The 15,021-nt window shown below is 37.8% G+C and overlaps 1 protein-coding gene across 2 annotated transcripts in view; it reads left to right on the top strand.

The window, feature by feature from the left end:
• Positions 1 to 15,021, top strand: part of NLGN4X (neuroligin 4 X-linked) — a 213,996-nt gene that overhangs the window by 187,446 nt on the left and 11,529 nt on the right. For both annotated transcript variants that reach the window (XM_027447404.3, XM_021271811.4), the window contains 2 exons: positions 3,165 to 3,350; positions 5,917 to 6,706. In XM_027447404.3, coding sequence (XP_027303205.2) covers positions 3,165 to 3,350; positions 5,917 to 6,706 — 976 coding nt within the window. The remainder of the gene's footprint in view (positions 1 to 3,164; positions 3,351 to 5,916; positions 6,707 to 15,021) is intronic.

Here is a 15,021-nt window from a genome sequence, read left to right on the forward strand (position 1 = left end):
TGTTGTCCCTGCCGATCCTAACCCAAAGGGACTCGATCTTGTCATTCCTAGCCTCGAGTTCTACAACATCGAAAGACTCTCTAATATAGAGAGCCACACCGCCACCCCTTCCATGCTGCCTGTCCCTTCTGAAGAGCCTATAGCCAGGCATCGCAGCACTCCAGTCATGAGACTGGTCCCACCACGTTTCCGTGATGGCAACCAAGTCGTAGCCTGCCCGCTGCACGATGGCTTCCAGCTCCTCCTGTTTGTTACCCATGCTGCGTGCATTGGTGTAGATGCACTTCAGCTGGGCCTTTACCTTATCCTCCGGCCTTGCCACTGCTCCCCCTGGTACAGCCCCAACAGTCCTCGCTCCAGCCCCATCCCCCTTCTTACCTAGTTTAAAGCCCTATCAATGAGCCCCGCCAGCTCCTGGCCCAGGATCCTTTTCCCCCTAAAGGATAGGGACCCGTCTACGGCCACCAGACCAGGTGCTGAGTAAACTGCCCCATGGTCGAAAAACCCAAGATTTCTGCGTAGGCACCAGCCCCGGAGCCACGTGTTTAACAGGTGAGCTTTCGTTGTCCTCTCCGTACCCCTCCCTGTCAACGTAGGGACGGACGAAAAAACTACCTGCACTCCTGCTCCGTCCACTAACTGTCCCAGTCCCCTAAAGTCTCTTTTGATAGCCTTCAGGCTTCTGTTGTCAATGTCATCAGTGCCCGCCTGGATTATCAGGAGCGGATAATAATCAGAGGGGCGCACCAGGTTGGGGAGCTTCCTGGCCACGTCCCTGACCCTAGCCCCAGGGAGGCAGCAGACTTCCCTACGGGTAGGGTCAGGCCGACAAATAGGGCCCTCCGTCCCCCTAAGGACAGAGTCTCCCACGACAATCACCCTTCTTTCTTTCTTGGTGGAGGCAGTTCTGATGCGTGGAGTCGACCTCCTCGCCCTAGGCATCCTCCTGGGAACACTTTCTATCTCTTCCTCAGCTACCGGTCTCTCAATCTCCAGGGCCTCAAACCTGTTTTGTAAGGGCACCTGGGAAGGTGGGGCCGGAGGGGGAGGGCATCGCCTGCCACGTCGCACAGGGACCTGTCTCCACTCCTCCTCAGCTCCCAGATCCCCTCCCTCAGCCCGACGGCGACAGGGCAAGGGGTCCACCCCCGTTTGGGGTGTCTCACCCCGGTACCTCTCCTTGATGCCCTGCAGGGAGTTGCTCCAGAAGTCAATCTCCCGCTCACACTCCCTAATGGCCCTCAGCCTCTCTACCTCCTCCTTGAGCTCCGCCACCATGCGGACCAGGTCATCCACCTGCTCACACCTCACACACGCAGCGTCCCTGCCTCCCGTTGATGGCAGCAGCAGGCTCTGACACTCCCTGCATCCGTTGACCTGAACCGCTGCATTCCTTAACAGGCAGTCGGTCTGGGTGTGTACCGACCTCCTGTAGAGCGCTCCGTTCCTGGTGGAGACCATTCTCACCTTGCTAACGACTGTCGTTAACAGGTGCTCGTGTGGGAGGGTGTTGCTCTCCGCCCTTCCTGCTCGCCCTGCCTGCGCTAACTGCCGCGCTAACTGCCGCGCTAACTGCCGCGCTAACTGCCGCGCTAACTGCCGCGCCACTCCCTGTTTGCCCGTCCTGTTCGCCGCGCTCCTGGTCGCTCGCGCTCCCTAGGGGCTGCTTTTGAACGGCCGGGGAGGGGACGCTGCTGGCTCCGCCTTCGCCTCGTCAGCGTCCCTCACGAGGGCTGCCGGCTCCTGGCGGCTCCCTGAAGTCGGCTCGATGCCGGAAAGTTAGCCCTGCCTGGCCCGATCCCCCGCTCCGCCGCAGAACGCGTCTGCCCCGGAGCCGATCGCCTCGGCAAATGGCCGAGGCAGTGCAAATGAATCTGTTCCCATTTGCCAAAGGAGTTCAAATGTAGTGTAAGGTCTATTTTCCTTAGGACTTCAGGTCTCCCTTGTAGTCCTTGCTAGGAACAGGAAGGCTAAGGTGTCTCAAGGTTGCAGACAGTGAATCTCTTTCTCACTTTAATTTCAAACTGCTCCAGGACTGCAGATCCCCTGAGTCCTGGGTCCCTCTTCTGGCAAATTTTCCTGAAATTAAAATTTGCTTGGAAACATCAGTGAGTTCCTTCTTTGACTTGACAAGCAACTACCAGTGGTACCTAAATCAGTAATGTCCACCTGCAAACATTGTTGTAAGGTATTCTAGTGTTGTAAGGTATTCTAATAGACTCCTGGCTTCCAGTTGTCTGACAGGAAAAGGTCTGTGGGAGTTAGAGGGGTGTAAGTACATGATTCAATGTGGTAATTTGAACATAACACAAAGTCTAGACTGAATGATGGGCATGGATAACATTTCTGGTTAGCTGGTTTCAGAAAAGCAAAATTAATCTCAGTCCTAGTCTCTCAGTCATTTTGCTCTAAGTTGCAAGACAGGCAGCAAATGTGTCATGCTTTGTTTCTAAAATCTGATAAACACAGTACAGGAGCAAAAAATAGCAGCACAGTTCTTACTGCAATTTCCAATGAAAGAAACAAAAACTGATTTGTTCAGATAAAATATCTCGATCAAAGACTGAATTGCTCACAATTTATCTGCTATCTTCCTAATAAATAACCGTTGCAAAAATTTGAGTGTAATTTTTCTTTCCCTACATTGTTTGCTGATTCTTTTTCTATTTTTTTCATCCTTTTTCTTTTTCTGAGCTTGTCCATACATATCACAAGTACAATAATTTATAGAGCTATATATGTCAGAAGAATTTCGGACAATGTTAAGAAGCATTTAAATTAGTGTGTTAGTGAGCATTGTTCATAGTGGAAGATTTGTTATCTCACTTATTCCTGTATGTAGTCTTTGCATAAAAACAATTTACAATTTTTTTTATACCTTAATCACATGAAATTGTCAAATGCTTAAAATCTTCATATATTTTTTCATTGATACAGAATTATTTCAGAAAATAAATGATGATCTTTCACAAACATTATCTCTGCATTAGGGCAAAACAAACCAAAACCAAACAACGCAGAATGATTTCCTCAACATGGAGACATGCAACTAGGACTGTAACTTTTTTTTTTACAAAAAAAGGGGAGAGGGGAGCTCAGAATATATGTTTACCTTGTAGCTAACTCTTTCAGTTGAACTAAAATTATCCCTTTTTTCCTTACAGGTTTTTTAAGTACTGGGGACCAAGCTGCAAAAGGCAATTATGGACTGCTTGACCAAATCCAAGCTTTACGTTGGATTGAAGAAAATATTGGATCTTTTGGAGGAGACCCAAAAAGAGTTACTATTTTTGGATCTGGGGCAGGAGCTTCCTGTGTCAGTCTTCTGACACTCTCTCACTATTCAGAAGGTAAGGATCTCCTGAGCAAAACGTAGTTCAGTAACAGTAAAATGATTCTTTTGTAAATCAACAGTACACTTTTAAAACAAAATAAAACTTTATATACATGTATATATGCATATCTATATAATTTAAGGAAAATGGCCAAACCATGTTGGCTGAATTAGAATGACACTATGTCTGTAATTTTTTGTAAAATACCTACTATCCAGTATTCTGCATTTGTATTAATCAACATAAATATTTTACATTAAAAATGCATGTTTTTGTAGTAGAAATTTCACACAAAAAACTGCCACAGGCCATATATTATTTGTCTGGATTTATCAACAGTCTCCACTGAATCTTCCATCAAAGAATATGACATATTTAAAATTAAACAGAGCAGTGACATTTTTAATTTCTTAAACATTCTTGTCTACCTTTCCAGCATGTATTTAGATATTTTCCTTACTAAATAACAATAAAACTCAATTTCATTCGAAAAAATGATTAACTCTCCACAAGTAGCTCCTACACAGAGTTCTTAAGATTTTGGTAAGTGTCAGAGCTGCAGAATTTCTGCCTCAGAAAACAATCAACCAACCGCCACCAACAACAAACAAAGAACATATAGCAACAGTAGTGTACTGATTGTTATTGACAAGACCAATTCTGCAAAAAAATGAATAAAAGACAAGACCAATGTGATGGCTTTACACTGATGGCTAACCTTGCTCTCTCACTGCTCTCTCACTCTCTGTCCTGAAAGGAAGAGAGTGAAAAAATAGGAAGAAAAAATTGCTTAAGGGCTGAGATATGGGTTCCTGTTCACTGGAAATTGCTCACCAAGGCTCAGCACAGGGAGATTAACATAATTTATTCTCTATTCTTAGTAGACTACAGCAGTGAGAAACTAAAAGCAAACTAAAAACACCTTCCCTCCCATCCAGCCTGCTTCACCTTGGTCCCTCCGTGAATTGAAGATGAACTTTCGCTCTGGTGCTTGGAGCACCTCCTCTTCCTCCTCCATTGACCTTGGTGTCTGCAGGGCTCTCTCTCTCAACGTTATCTCACTCATCTATCCCAGCGTCTGTGGCACAGCAGCTATTTTCCTTTCTTACACATGCTCTTACAAAGGCACAACCAGTGTCACTTATTGGATCAACTTTGTCCAGTGGTGGGTCCCTTTTCCAAGAGGGAAAAGCTGGAACTGGCTCTTATCTAATATGGGGCAGCTTCTGGACTCTGCTTATAGTGTCTGCTCCTACAGCCCCCCTGCTACATAAACCTTGCCAAAAACAAACAAACAAACAAACAAATATGTATTATATTTATAACTCCATGTTACTCCTATCATAATCAAACATACAGAAATCTATGGCAGAAGTCTAAGCCATAGCAGTCATTTGTAGCTAGTAATCATATCCTATTTGAAAGTACATAGAATTATTTCTGACATTTCAGGGAATTGATACAATACTGTGAAGTGAGTAACTGTTGAGTAATCCCTGCTAAAAGCAAGCAGATGGAACAATGAAAAAAATCAACTAATTGCATTACTGAAATTTTATACCCTGTGCAGTAAGTAGTCATCACAAAGGTGTATTGGCCCCCTTTCCCTGTAAATGCTTCAAGGTCTTCAAATATTTTTGTAGCTCTTGCTGTCTTTGGTATTTCAAGAGCTTGAGTGTAGAAACCATGTGCAGAAGGTGCTCAGGCTTTTTAGTTTAAGTATACAATAGGCCATTTTAGTTATCTTACCTGGAAAAAGATGGGTCTGATTCTGAAATAAGCTCCATGATTTGCAGTGCTCTGGTGTCACAAAGAAACTCTTTAGTTTGTGTCTGTTTTTTTCTTTTCAATATTATAAAAATATAAAACAACCAGAACTATTTCATTTTGCCTTATTTTCTTCTAAAATATGCAAACATTTTAAATCACCATATAAGCGTTACTAACACTATATATACACCCTCTCAGGTGGTAATGAAAAAAAAGTCAGAGGAGAAGGTTCAAGCCTATTAAATTGATTTTAGCAGAGCAGATTTTTTCAAATTATATGATGCATAGCTTCTGTGAAGGAAATGAGAGTGTGTAATTTTCATTTGACCTTTAAACTACTGAAGACTGCATTTATGAGAGTCATTTACATGGTGAAGAGGATATGATTGCTTGTAGTTGCCATTCCTTTAAAGAAATTTTTACGGGATTACCACTGTGCTAAATCCAGGGGACTAGCATTTAAATTAAAAATGCAAGAAAACTGCAGTACAAACATGAGTTTTGTTCTTGAACCAGTAACCTGAAACCTTCATGCTTTCTGTATGTGAGCATCAAGAACAAGAGAGAATTTAATTAGTAGCCTATTACATATACTATTAAAAAGGAGCAGTGAGTAGAACATATAGAAACTGAATTGGAATATAAGAATATGCATCCTTTAGTTATTGTATAATCAATACATTCTTTGCTTAGTGAATGCTGATTATTTTATTTATTTTACTTTATTTTATTTTATCTTTAGTTTAGTTTAGTTTAGTTTAGTTTTTGTAATATATAACTTGGTTTGTATCTAAACAATTTGCACCTGCAGGTTTGTTCCAAAAGGCAATCATACAGAGTGGAACAGCCCTGTCCAGCTGGGCAGTGAACTACCAGCCTGCCAAGTACACTAGGATATTGGCAGATAAAGTCGGCTGTGACATGCTGGATACCACTGATTTGGTTGAATGCCTTCGAAATAAGAACTACAAAGAACTCATTCAACAGACCATCACTCCAGCCACATACCACATTGCCTTTGGGCCTGTGATAGATGGAGACGTGATTCCAGATGACCCCCAGATTCTCATGGAGCAAGGAGAATTCCTTAACTATGATATAATGCTGGGTGTGAATCAAGGGGAAGGTTTAAAATTTGTGGATGGCATAGTTGACAATGAAGATGGTGTTTCCCCCAATGATTTTGACTTTTCTGTCTCCAATTTTGTGGACAATCTATATGGTTATCCAGAAGGGAAAGATACACTGCGAGAGACCATTAAATTCATGTACACCGATTGGGCAGACAAAGAAAACCCTGAAACAAGACGGAAGACCCTGGTAGCACTATTTACTGACCATCAGTGGGTTGCTCCTGCTGTTGCCACTGCTGACCTTCATGCCCAGTATGGATCTCCAACGTATTTCTATGCATTTTATCACCACTGCCAAAGTGAAATGAAACCAAGTTGGGCTGATTCAGCTCATGGTGATGAAGTTCCTTACGTGTTTGGCATTCCTATGATTGGCCCAACAGAACTTTTCAATTGCAATTTTTCCAAGAATGATGTCATGCTTAGTGCAGTAGTTATGACATATTGGACGAACTTCGCCAAAACTGGGTAAGTCTGACCTTCAGCATTCCTTTCGGTTGATAACATACTACTAAGCTAGTCAACATTCTGTAGCAATGGCTTCAAACCCTGATTGTGCCGCAGCACTATAGCACTATTTGGTATGCACGAGACAGTATGTAACTGGGGCTTATTCATATTTAATACATTTTTGATTAGTGTGTTCCCTCAAACTATTTTTTTTCAGTAGCTCAGTGAGAAGAATAAAGCATTGTATTTTTGGTTTTAAAATAGGAAAATTATTAGGAAAAAACACATCTCAGGGAAAAAAAACAGCTCACTTAGATACTGAAAAATCAGAGGAAATGTCTTCTACTTGAAGGAACTGTCATACAGATAGCAATTATCTCTTACAAAGTAAAGAAGTTTTTATTATTATTATTACTATTATTACTATTATTACTATTATTATTATTATTATTATTATTATTATTATTATTATTATTATTATTATTATTATTATTATTATTATTTAATTTTTATTTATTTTAGCGACCTTCATAGGAATAGAAGCTCAGGGAAGAAGTGGATCAGACAGACATAGGAAAGATTTTTTCTTTCCCTCTGGTGGCTGTAATGGCTACAAAGCACTTCACTAGGATTAAGAAAAGACTCAGATATAAATTTTGCTATGAGAAGGTTGAACATTTAAATTAATTCTGCTTACAAAATAGAGACATCAAGGTTTAGCTGAAATACAGTTGTAAACATCAAGGAAAGAACCCTCAAAGCAGCTTAATCTGTGAGTGCCATTAATAATTTCTGCCCACTTTCTATAACATTCCTCTAAAGAATATTGCAGTGTTTTACTTGAACAGCAAGGGCTTTTTTTGTTAACCTTGAGTCTTCGGTACTCAGTTAAAACACAGACACTTGTGGCACAAAGGGGCTGTAAATCTTTCCAATGAAAGTTTAATGGCAGGATTGGACTCTGGAAACTGCAGCTTTACTGCAGTGCAGTGAATGGTATGCAGCACTATGAGAAAAAATCAGAGGTGCCTAGTGTGAAACACTCAGCTCTAGCAGCCTTTAATGAATCCAAACAATGTTCAAGGGAGGGAGATTTTGCAGACTGAACAAAAACCTTGAGCATGAATTGAGTAAGACACAATCACATGCTTCAGGTCACTTTACAAGGAAAAAGAAAGCTTTTGTTGTGTTACATTTTAGACAAGCAGGTACTTTAAAATGCAGAAATTCCACAGGGCTACAACATGAGTGAATGAACTGTAGAATATTTAGATGTTTTTGGAAACAATAAGTCATCAGTTGGATGACTGGTTTGGACAAACTTAAGGACAAAAGCTTAGTTTATGGACAGAGAATGCCGCATGCTGGCTGTACTACACACTCAGGAAGACTATTTTACCATCATTATGTTTTTATTTGTATGGATCAAGTGTTGCATATACGTAGAGGACTTCATATAGATGTGTTTGGAATTGGTATGGAGATCTCCACAGTGTCGCTGTTATATTTAATTTCTTTATGATTGTCCCATGTAGAATAAGTTGAATTTAAGCAATTTTTGAGGAGCTTCTTGCAGTCCCATTACTTGTAGTCATAAGCAGTTTACAGCTGTTGCTACATGAAAGCCAATTTCAGCAAGCTATACATACCATCACCCAGTTATGAATCCATGGTCATACTACACCTACATAATATAGCAGGTACTTCAGGAGAGCCATGAATCATTTCTGAAGCCTCCCTATAGTTGATGAGACAGAAATGTAACATTACAAATTTGCCATGTTGTAGACAGAAAGATACATTATTTTAAAAGACCTCTAGATGTAAAGATTCATTTTTCCCAGGTAAGGGGAAAGACCAACCCAAGATAGGTGTTTTTTTTTTTTCTTTTTTTTTTTTTTCTTTCCCCTTAGTTTATATGAACAATATAAATATTAGTAATAATAGTTAATATGATATTAACTATTCTGGATAATACAGGAGAATACTTGTAGGAAAATAATATTTTAAGATTGTATTTCCTCTGTAACCACTGGTACCTCCAATGGTAAAGGGAAGCTTGTAGCACCTCAAAACAAGCGTAACAGGGCACATATATCATAGAATCATAGAACCATAGAATATCCCAAGTCAGAAGAGACTTATAAGGATCATTGTGTCCAACTAACAGAACCACACAGGTCTACCCAAAATTTCAGACCATATGACTAAGAGCATAGTCCAAACATTTCTTGAACTCCGACAGGCTTGGTGTTGTGACTACATCCCCGGGGAACCTGTTCCAGTGCGAGACAACTCTCTCGGTGAAGAATCTCTTATTGATATCTAGCCTGAACCTCCCCTGTCACATTTTGACACCATTCCCTCAGGTTCTATCATTGGTCACTAAAGAGAATAGATCAGTACCTGCCCCTCCACTCCCCCTCATGAGGAAGCTGTAGACCACGATGAGGAACCCCCTCAGCCTCTTCTTTTCCAGGCTGAAAAGGCCAACTGACCTCAGCTGCTCCTCATACATCTTCCCCTCTAGGCCCTTCAACATCTTTGTATCACTTCTCTGGACACTCTACAAGAGTTTCACATCCTTTCTGTACTGTGGTGCCCAGAACTGAACTCAGTACTCGAGGTGAGGCTGCACCAGCATAGAGTAGTGCAGGACAGTCACTTCTCTCAGCCGACCAGCAATGCCATGCTTGTTGCACCCTAGGATACAGTTGGCCCTCCTGGCTGCCAGGGCTGGCTTATTTTCAGTTTGCTATTAACCACAACCCCAGATCCTTCTCTGTGGAGCTGCTGTCCATATATCAAGAGCGTATATGGAAAAACCATTCTTCTCTCTACACCACATGCAATCTGAAATCTATGTGGTGTACTTTGAGGTCCTACAACTCTCAAAAATAAAGGGTTGGTTATCTTTTTCTTTTTCTTTTTTTCTTTCTTTCTTTCTCTTTCTTTCTTTCTTTCTTTCTTTCTTTCTTTCTTTCTTTCTTTCTTTCTTTCATTCATTCATTCTTTTTTTTTTTTTTCTACCTTTTATTAAATTAATAATTTTACATTAATAATTTACCTTATCCTGAACTGGACATTATTTCTGTTTGTACCCATGGCAATACATGAAAAATCTGTTAAGTGACAGATTTCGCCATTTGATGTTTTACCTGTAGGTGGACCTTAAACACTAAAATTGACATTTTTTTTATATTATTATTTTAATGTCTCTTGAGATTCTTTGAGTCTCAACGACTGTCCCACAGAGACAACACTGAGGTACTTATTGTATAATTATGGCTCAGGTAGTGCATCATTTTAATGGCTTTTAACTGACCTGCTGTCACTGTTGTTTAATGAACTGCCAAAGCTAGGTTCGGAGGGCAGGTCAATCCTGTAAGAACACTAGGTGTAAAAGGCACAGCACAAAACATAGTGCTTTATTGTGTTTTACTTTGAAGACAGTTATTAGCAAATAAGCGGCGACAATTAAAGTGACTGTTTAATGGCAAATGAGTCATGATTAAAATGAATACTTAGAAGATGCTTTTGCTAATCCTCCATTTTTTACCTTGCTCTTATTATATTATTATTTTGTTTGTTTGTTTGTTTTTTACATTCACAGTCATCTTAACCTTTTAAAAAATTGTTTCTAGCATGGTTAGAAATAGGGAAATAATTTGTTACAAAGTAGGCATGAGAAACTACATTTGGGATATAAAAATGACGTGAATATGTGGCTTTTAATTCCATTATTTGGAAAATTATGCGAGGGAGCTTCATTAAGAGGTGCATTTAAAGCTTTAGTCTGCTGCCAGTAGTACTATCCTACCATAATGGAAATTTTATATGCTCAAATGTTCGGCAAATGTTCAAATATTAGGGCCATGTTACATCCTTCACAGATATATCGATATAGGGAGAGTGAACAATGTGAGGGGTTGTGTGTCAGCCCTTAAAAGATAGTCTGCCAGCTACATGCTTGTGAAGAAGGATTTGAAGATTCATGCAGTAGATATGAAAACATGCTCTCTGAAGCATCTATTGGGTTTCTAAAAATTACCCTCTTTTGAATAGTTACAATACTCTATTTTTGCCCTCGTTCATCCAGCTCTGTGTTGGAGATGGGAAAGATATAGGTTGGAAAGACATATTCTTGATTCATTTTTAAATTGGAAGAATACTCCTGAGTTATTTTCCTGCCATTGATTCTTTATTATCTGAGTTAATAAAGATATCTAAATTTTATATTCAGTTCAGCTTTCTAAAGGAAGACCTAATAAGATCTCCAATGATTAAAATGTGTTTTCAAATAAATTCTCTCTGAACTGTTTTATGAGTTGCATTTCTTTTGATGTTTTTATCTGAAGAAACAAACATTTCCAAGAGTAAGTCTTTTGGGTCTGTTGGTCAAATGAAACAGAGTACTTATGGTATGCTTTCTACAATATTTACAATAGCTGACTGAGAACATTCAACAGTGGGACTTGGTGATAAGTGAGGAAAGGAGATAAGGAAATAAAAAAATAAAATAAATAATAATAATAATAATAAAAACATGTTCGTGTACCTTCTGTATCAGTGCTTCAGGCAGGAGTAGTTACATCGCTATTATTATTGTGACAACTTCAAAAATCGGTGTAAGCATGAAGAAGGTCTACAGAGTTTGTTATTTTTTTGGTTGGTGGTGGTTGTGTTTTCAGTTTTGTTATGTTTGTTTATTTGTTTAATATGGAGTTAAAAGAAAAGAAAGAAAATAGATTATGAATGGGCCTTTCAGTGTCTTAGAGACAGGCCCAGTGTGTAACTGTTGAGACATTTTACTCTCTGATGAAGTCAGAGAATGTCACCAAAAAAAATGAAACTCTTTAAATGCATTAATGTAACAGTTCCATTATGCTGACTAATGGTCAATGCTTTGCAAAAGCACATAAAAATTAATGGCATTTTAGCATGCCATGTGGAATTCTGAATAAGAGAAAATTTCCTAACATTTCTTGACATTCTTCAGTGCCAATATCACCAGGTGTGAAATACTCAGTTCCCTCATTTGTCCTATAGGTCATCTAATAATTCACCTTGTGAATAGGAATGTGTGTTACTCTTCAGTCAGCATTCACTGCAGACACATTTATGCTTGAGAAAAAAACAATGTTTTGAATGTATGTTTGTAGCCTATGAGGTTTGAATTAAATGAAAATGGCAACATGTTAGATTGAGCAAAAGCAGTGTAGACTGAAAGTGGGAGAGAGACATCATAAGTGACATCAGGTGATTCTGCACATTAATAAAAATACTTTAGACAGGCCAAGAAAGACCACAATATATATTGCATACAAGCATTTAATAATAGGGGCATTTTTTTTCTTGATAGAGAATGTGTTTAAAATGAATCCTGTAAATGATGAAAATAATCAGAGAACAAAATGAATGAAAGTATCAATTTTGTTCTAGCAATAGGATAACTAAACTAAACTAAACTAAAATAATAAATAAATAAAACACTGTCAACTAGTGGGATTGGGAACCATTATCCATTATTATATCCATTAACTGAGGAAGTTCAGAACTGAAAACATATTGGTCAGATTATATTTCTATCGTAATGATTAGAATGGAGATTAAAGGAGGATATTCCAGCAGTCTTTTGTTCTCTGCCTTCTTGAATTTAAACCTCAAGAATATCCATAAACACCAGTGAAGTTAGAAGCTGATAAAATAAATCTGTAATTAAAAAAGTGAATGTTTTGTCAAACATGTAACTGTATAATGGAAATGATTACATCTATATTTTATGTCTACAATACTCGAAAAGAATTTATAGTAGGGTATTGGAAAAATATTTATAAGAAGATAAACTTGCAACATCACGAGGAAAAGACTTAACATATTGGAAGTTGTAACCTTCTGATTTTATCACCAGTGAGCATAGAAGAAGGTCCAAGGAAACTAAAAATCTTCTTATAATGTATAATTTTGGTAAATCATCATAAGTCTGTAAAACTAAGATCCATTCATTAGTAGATTCTTTCTTTAGGACTGCATTTAGTCATTTGATTTTCTTTTGAAAAAAAATAAAAAAAATCTACACATTCTCCAAATTCAGTGACAGTATTTAGACCATTGGTTCCATTATTAAGTGATCACTCTAGACTTGATGCCAAAAGTAACATTCTGATACCCTAAGAAAAAAAAAAAAAGACCTTTCTTTAGGACTAGCAGACACCTTTTTTTTTTTTTTTTTTCTTTTTTTTTTTTTTCTGTGCCTTGTTTCAATATGCCCATGCACAGCCATGTAAACAAGTTCTGAAATACAGGATTATTCACATGTGTCTGTAAGTTTCTCTCTTGCGTTTGAAGGAGGCTTCTCTCTCATGTCTGAAGGAGGATGCAGTAGAATTTGCTATTCCTAATAGATACAGTTAAAAAGAAGACATAGAGATGCTGAATGGAAGAGAGGGAAGGAAATGGAGTTGTTTATTTACATGTTTTGTAGTCTGTAGGAAAAGAGAATGTTAATTTCAAAAATTTTTATTTGCTAAAATCATCATCTCCTGTCATGTTTATAGGTCCATTTAAAAATAATCTAAACACTTTGGTACTTTAAATTTAAACAAAGGTAAACTTTCCATTACCTTCAACAGGGCCAGGATTCCTCCATCCCCTCTTTCACTTCCACCTGGGGAAGGAGTAGGGGAAAAGGATTAGTCCAGTCAGCTGGACTGCTCAGCGTCTTCATTTCCTACTACTGTGTATGAAGTATTTGTGTGAGCTAGCTTATGTCTTTTACAGGATCCTTCCTAGAGTCTTTTGTGCTGTGAATCAGAACAGCAAGTGAGGAGAACACAAGGGGGATTGTGTGCTGTAGCTCTTCCAGGATTTTGAGTTTCTGACCATAAATAAATAAATAAATAAACAAACAAATAAATAAATAAATAAATATTTTGCATTTTAATAAACTTGTTGATTTTTTTGTTTGTTTGTTTTAGAGTTTATGTGTTGAGCCTGAAGGTAGATATATTGTACTGGAAAAATATTTTTCTCTCTATATTTGCCAAATCCTTCAGTCTGCTCTTTAAGAACAGAAGAAATACATTTCTTTCCCTCTGGAATGCATGATACAATTCCTCAAACTAACATCATATTAAAATCTATTCCCCCACTGCTTGAATATGGATATTAATCTTCTAGTTTCAGCCAGGATGAACAATTACGAAGAAAATAAATTCTTTTTTTTTTTTTTTTTTTTTTTTCAGAATTTACAGGATTTGTTTATTTTTTAGTCTGTAAAATATCATCAAATAATATAAAATAATTAAAAAATAGCCACATCTCTAGAATTCTTAATTTATATGTTATTGAGATAGGAAAGATTTGATATAGGGTAGTATGGGGGGGGGGGGGAAAGTCCCACAAACATGGTAAAACAAAGTACTAAAAATTTATAGAAATAAATTTCTTCTTCAAAAAAAAAACATAAATTCTTTCAAGTAAACAGGTGAATGCAGGAATCATAAGATTATTAAACCCAAATTAGCACGTTATGCTAATAGTTAAGGAATAGCTAATAGTTAATGAATAACAAAGGAACACTAAACTAGGCAATCATTCTCAAGAGCTTTTGAAAACTGAAAAGGAAAAAAAAAAGAGGGCTTTAAAATCTGTAGCAGTGAGTCTTTGTATTCCCAGGACAGTATAACAATAACAGTATATTAGAAGAAAATTAAAATATTAAAATATGGAAGGAAAAATTATAGGAAATATTAAAGAAAAAATATAGAAGGAAAATATTAAAATCATTTTCACATGAAATATAATAATGCACATGGGAATGGAAAGGAGAATGGACGGTTCTCAGAGTAATGCGCAGAAAGTGAATCTCTCATTATAATTTATCACAAGATCTCAGAAAATATGCTTTGCTACTATAGAAGATTCAAACTCATGCAGAACAAAGTATTGCACTGTGATTGTTATTTTAAATCCTGTATTTGTCCATGCCCAGACAAAGTCATATTTATGTACGGTTTAACAAAATTATAAACATATATATACACCAACCATATTTAAATGCCTTTGAGTACATATGTTTGCCTTTATTTTAAAATGCTTTGAAAGAAAGAAAAAAAAAAAAAAAAGATAGGAAAAGCATTATTTCAATTAAATATATTGGGTTAACAAATTTTAAATTATCTTTGTGCTACTGTACCGTGCTACTCTTATCTCTACTGCTACTTAAGTACTATAAAACTTGTTGACAGCTAACATAAGTCTTATCCCTAGAAGCTGGGATGGAATTAAGACTCACTGTCCTAAATCCACTAAGTATAGATATTTAGTAGTAC

Source organism: Anas platyrhynchos, chromosome 1 (assembly GCF_047663525.1).
Source record: "Anas platyrhynchos isolate ZD024472 breed Pekin duck chromosome 1, IASCAAS_PekinDuck_T2T, whole genome shotgun sequence".
Taxonomy (NCBI): Eukaryota; Metazoa; Chordata; class Aves; order Anseriformes; family Anatidae; genus Anas; species Anas platyrhynchos.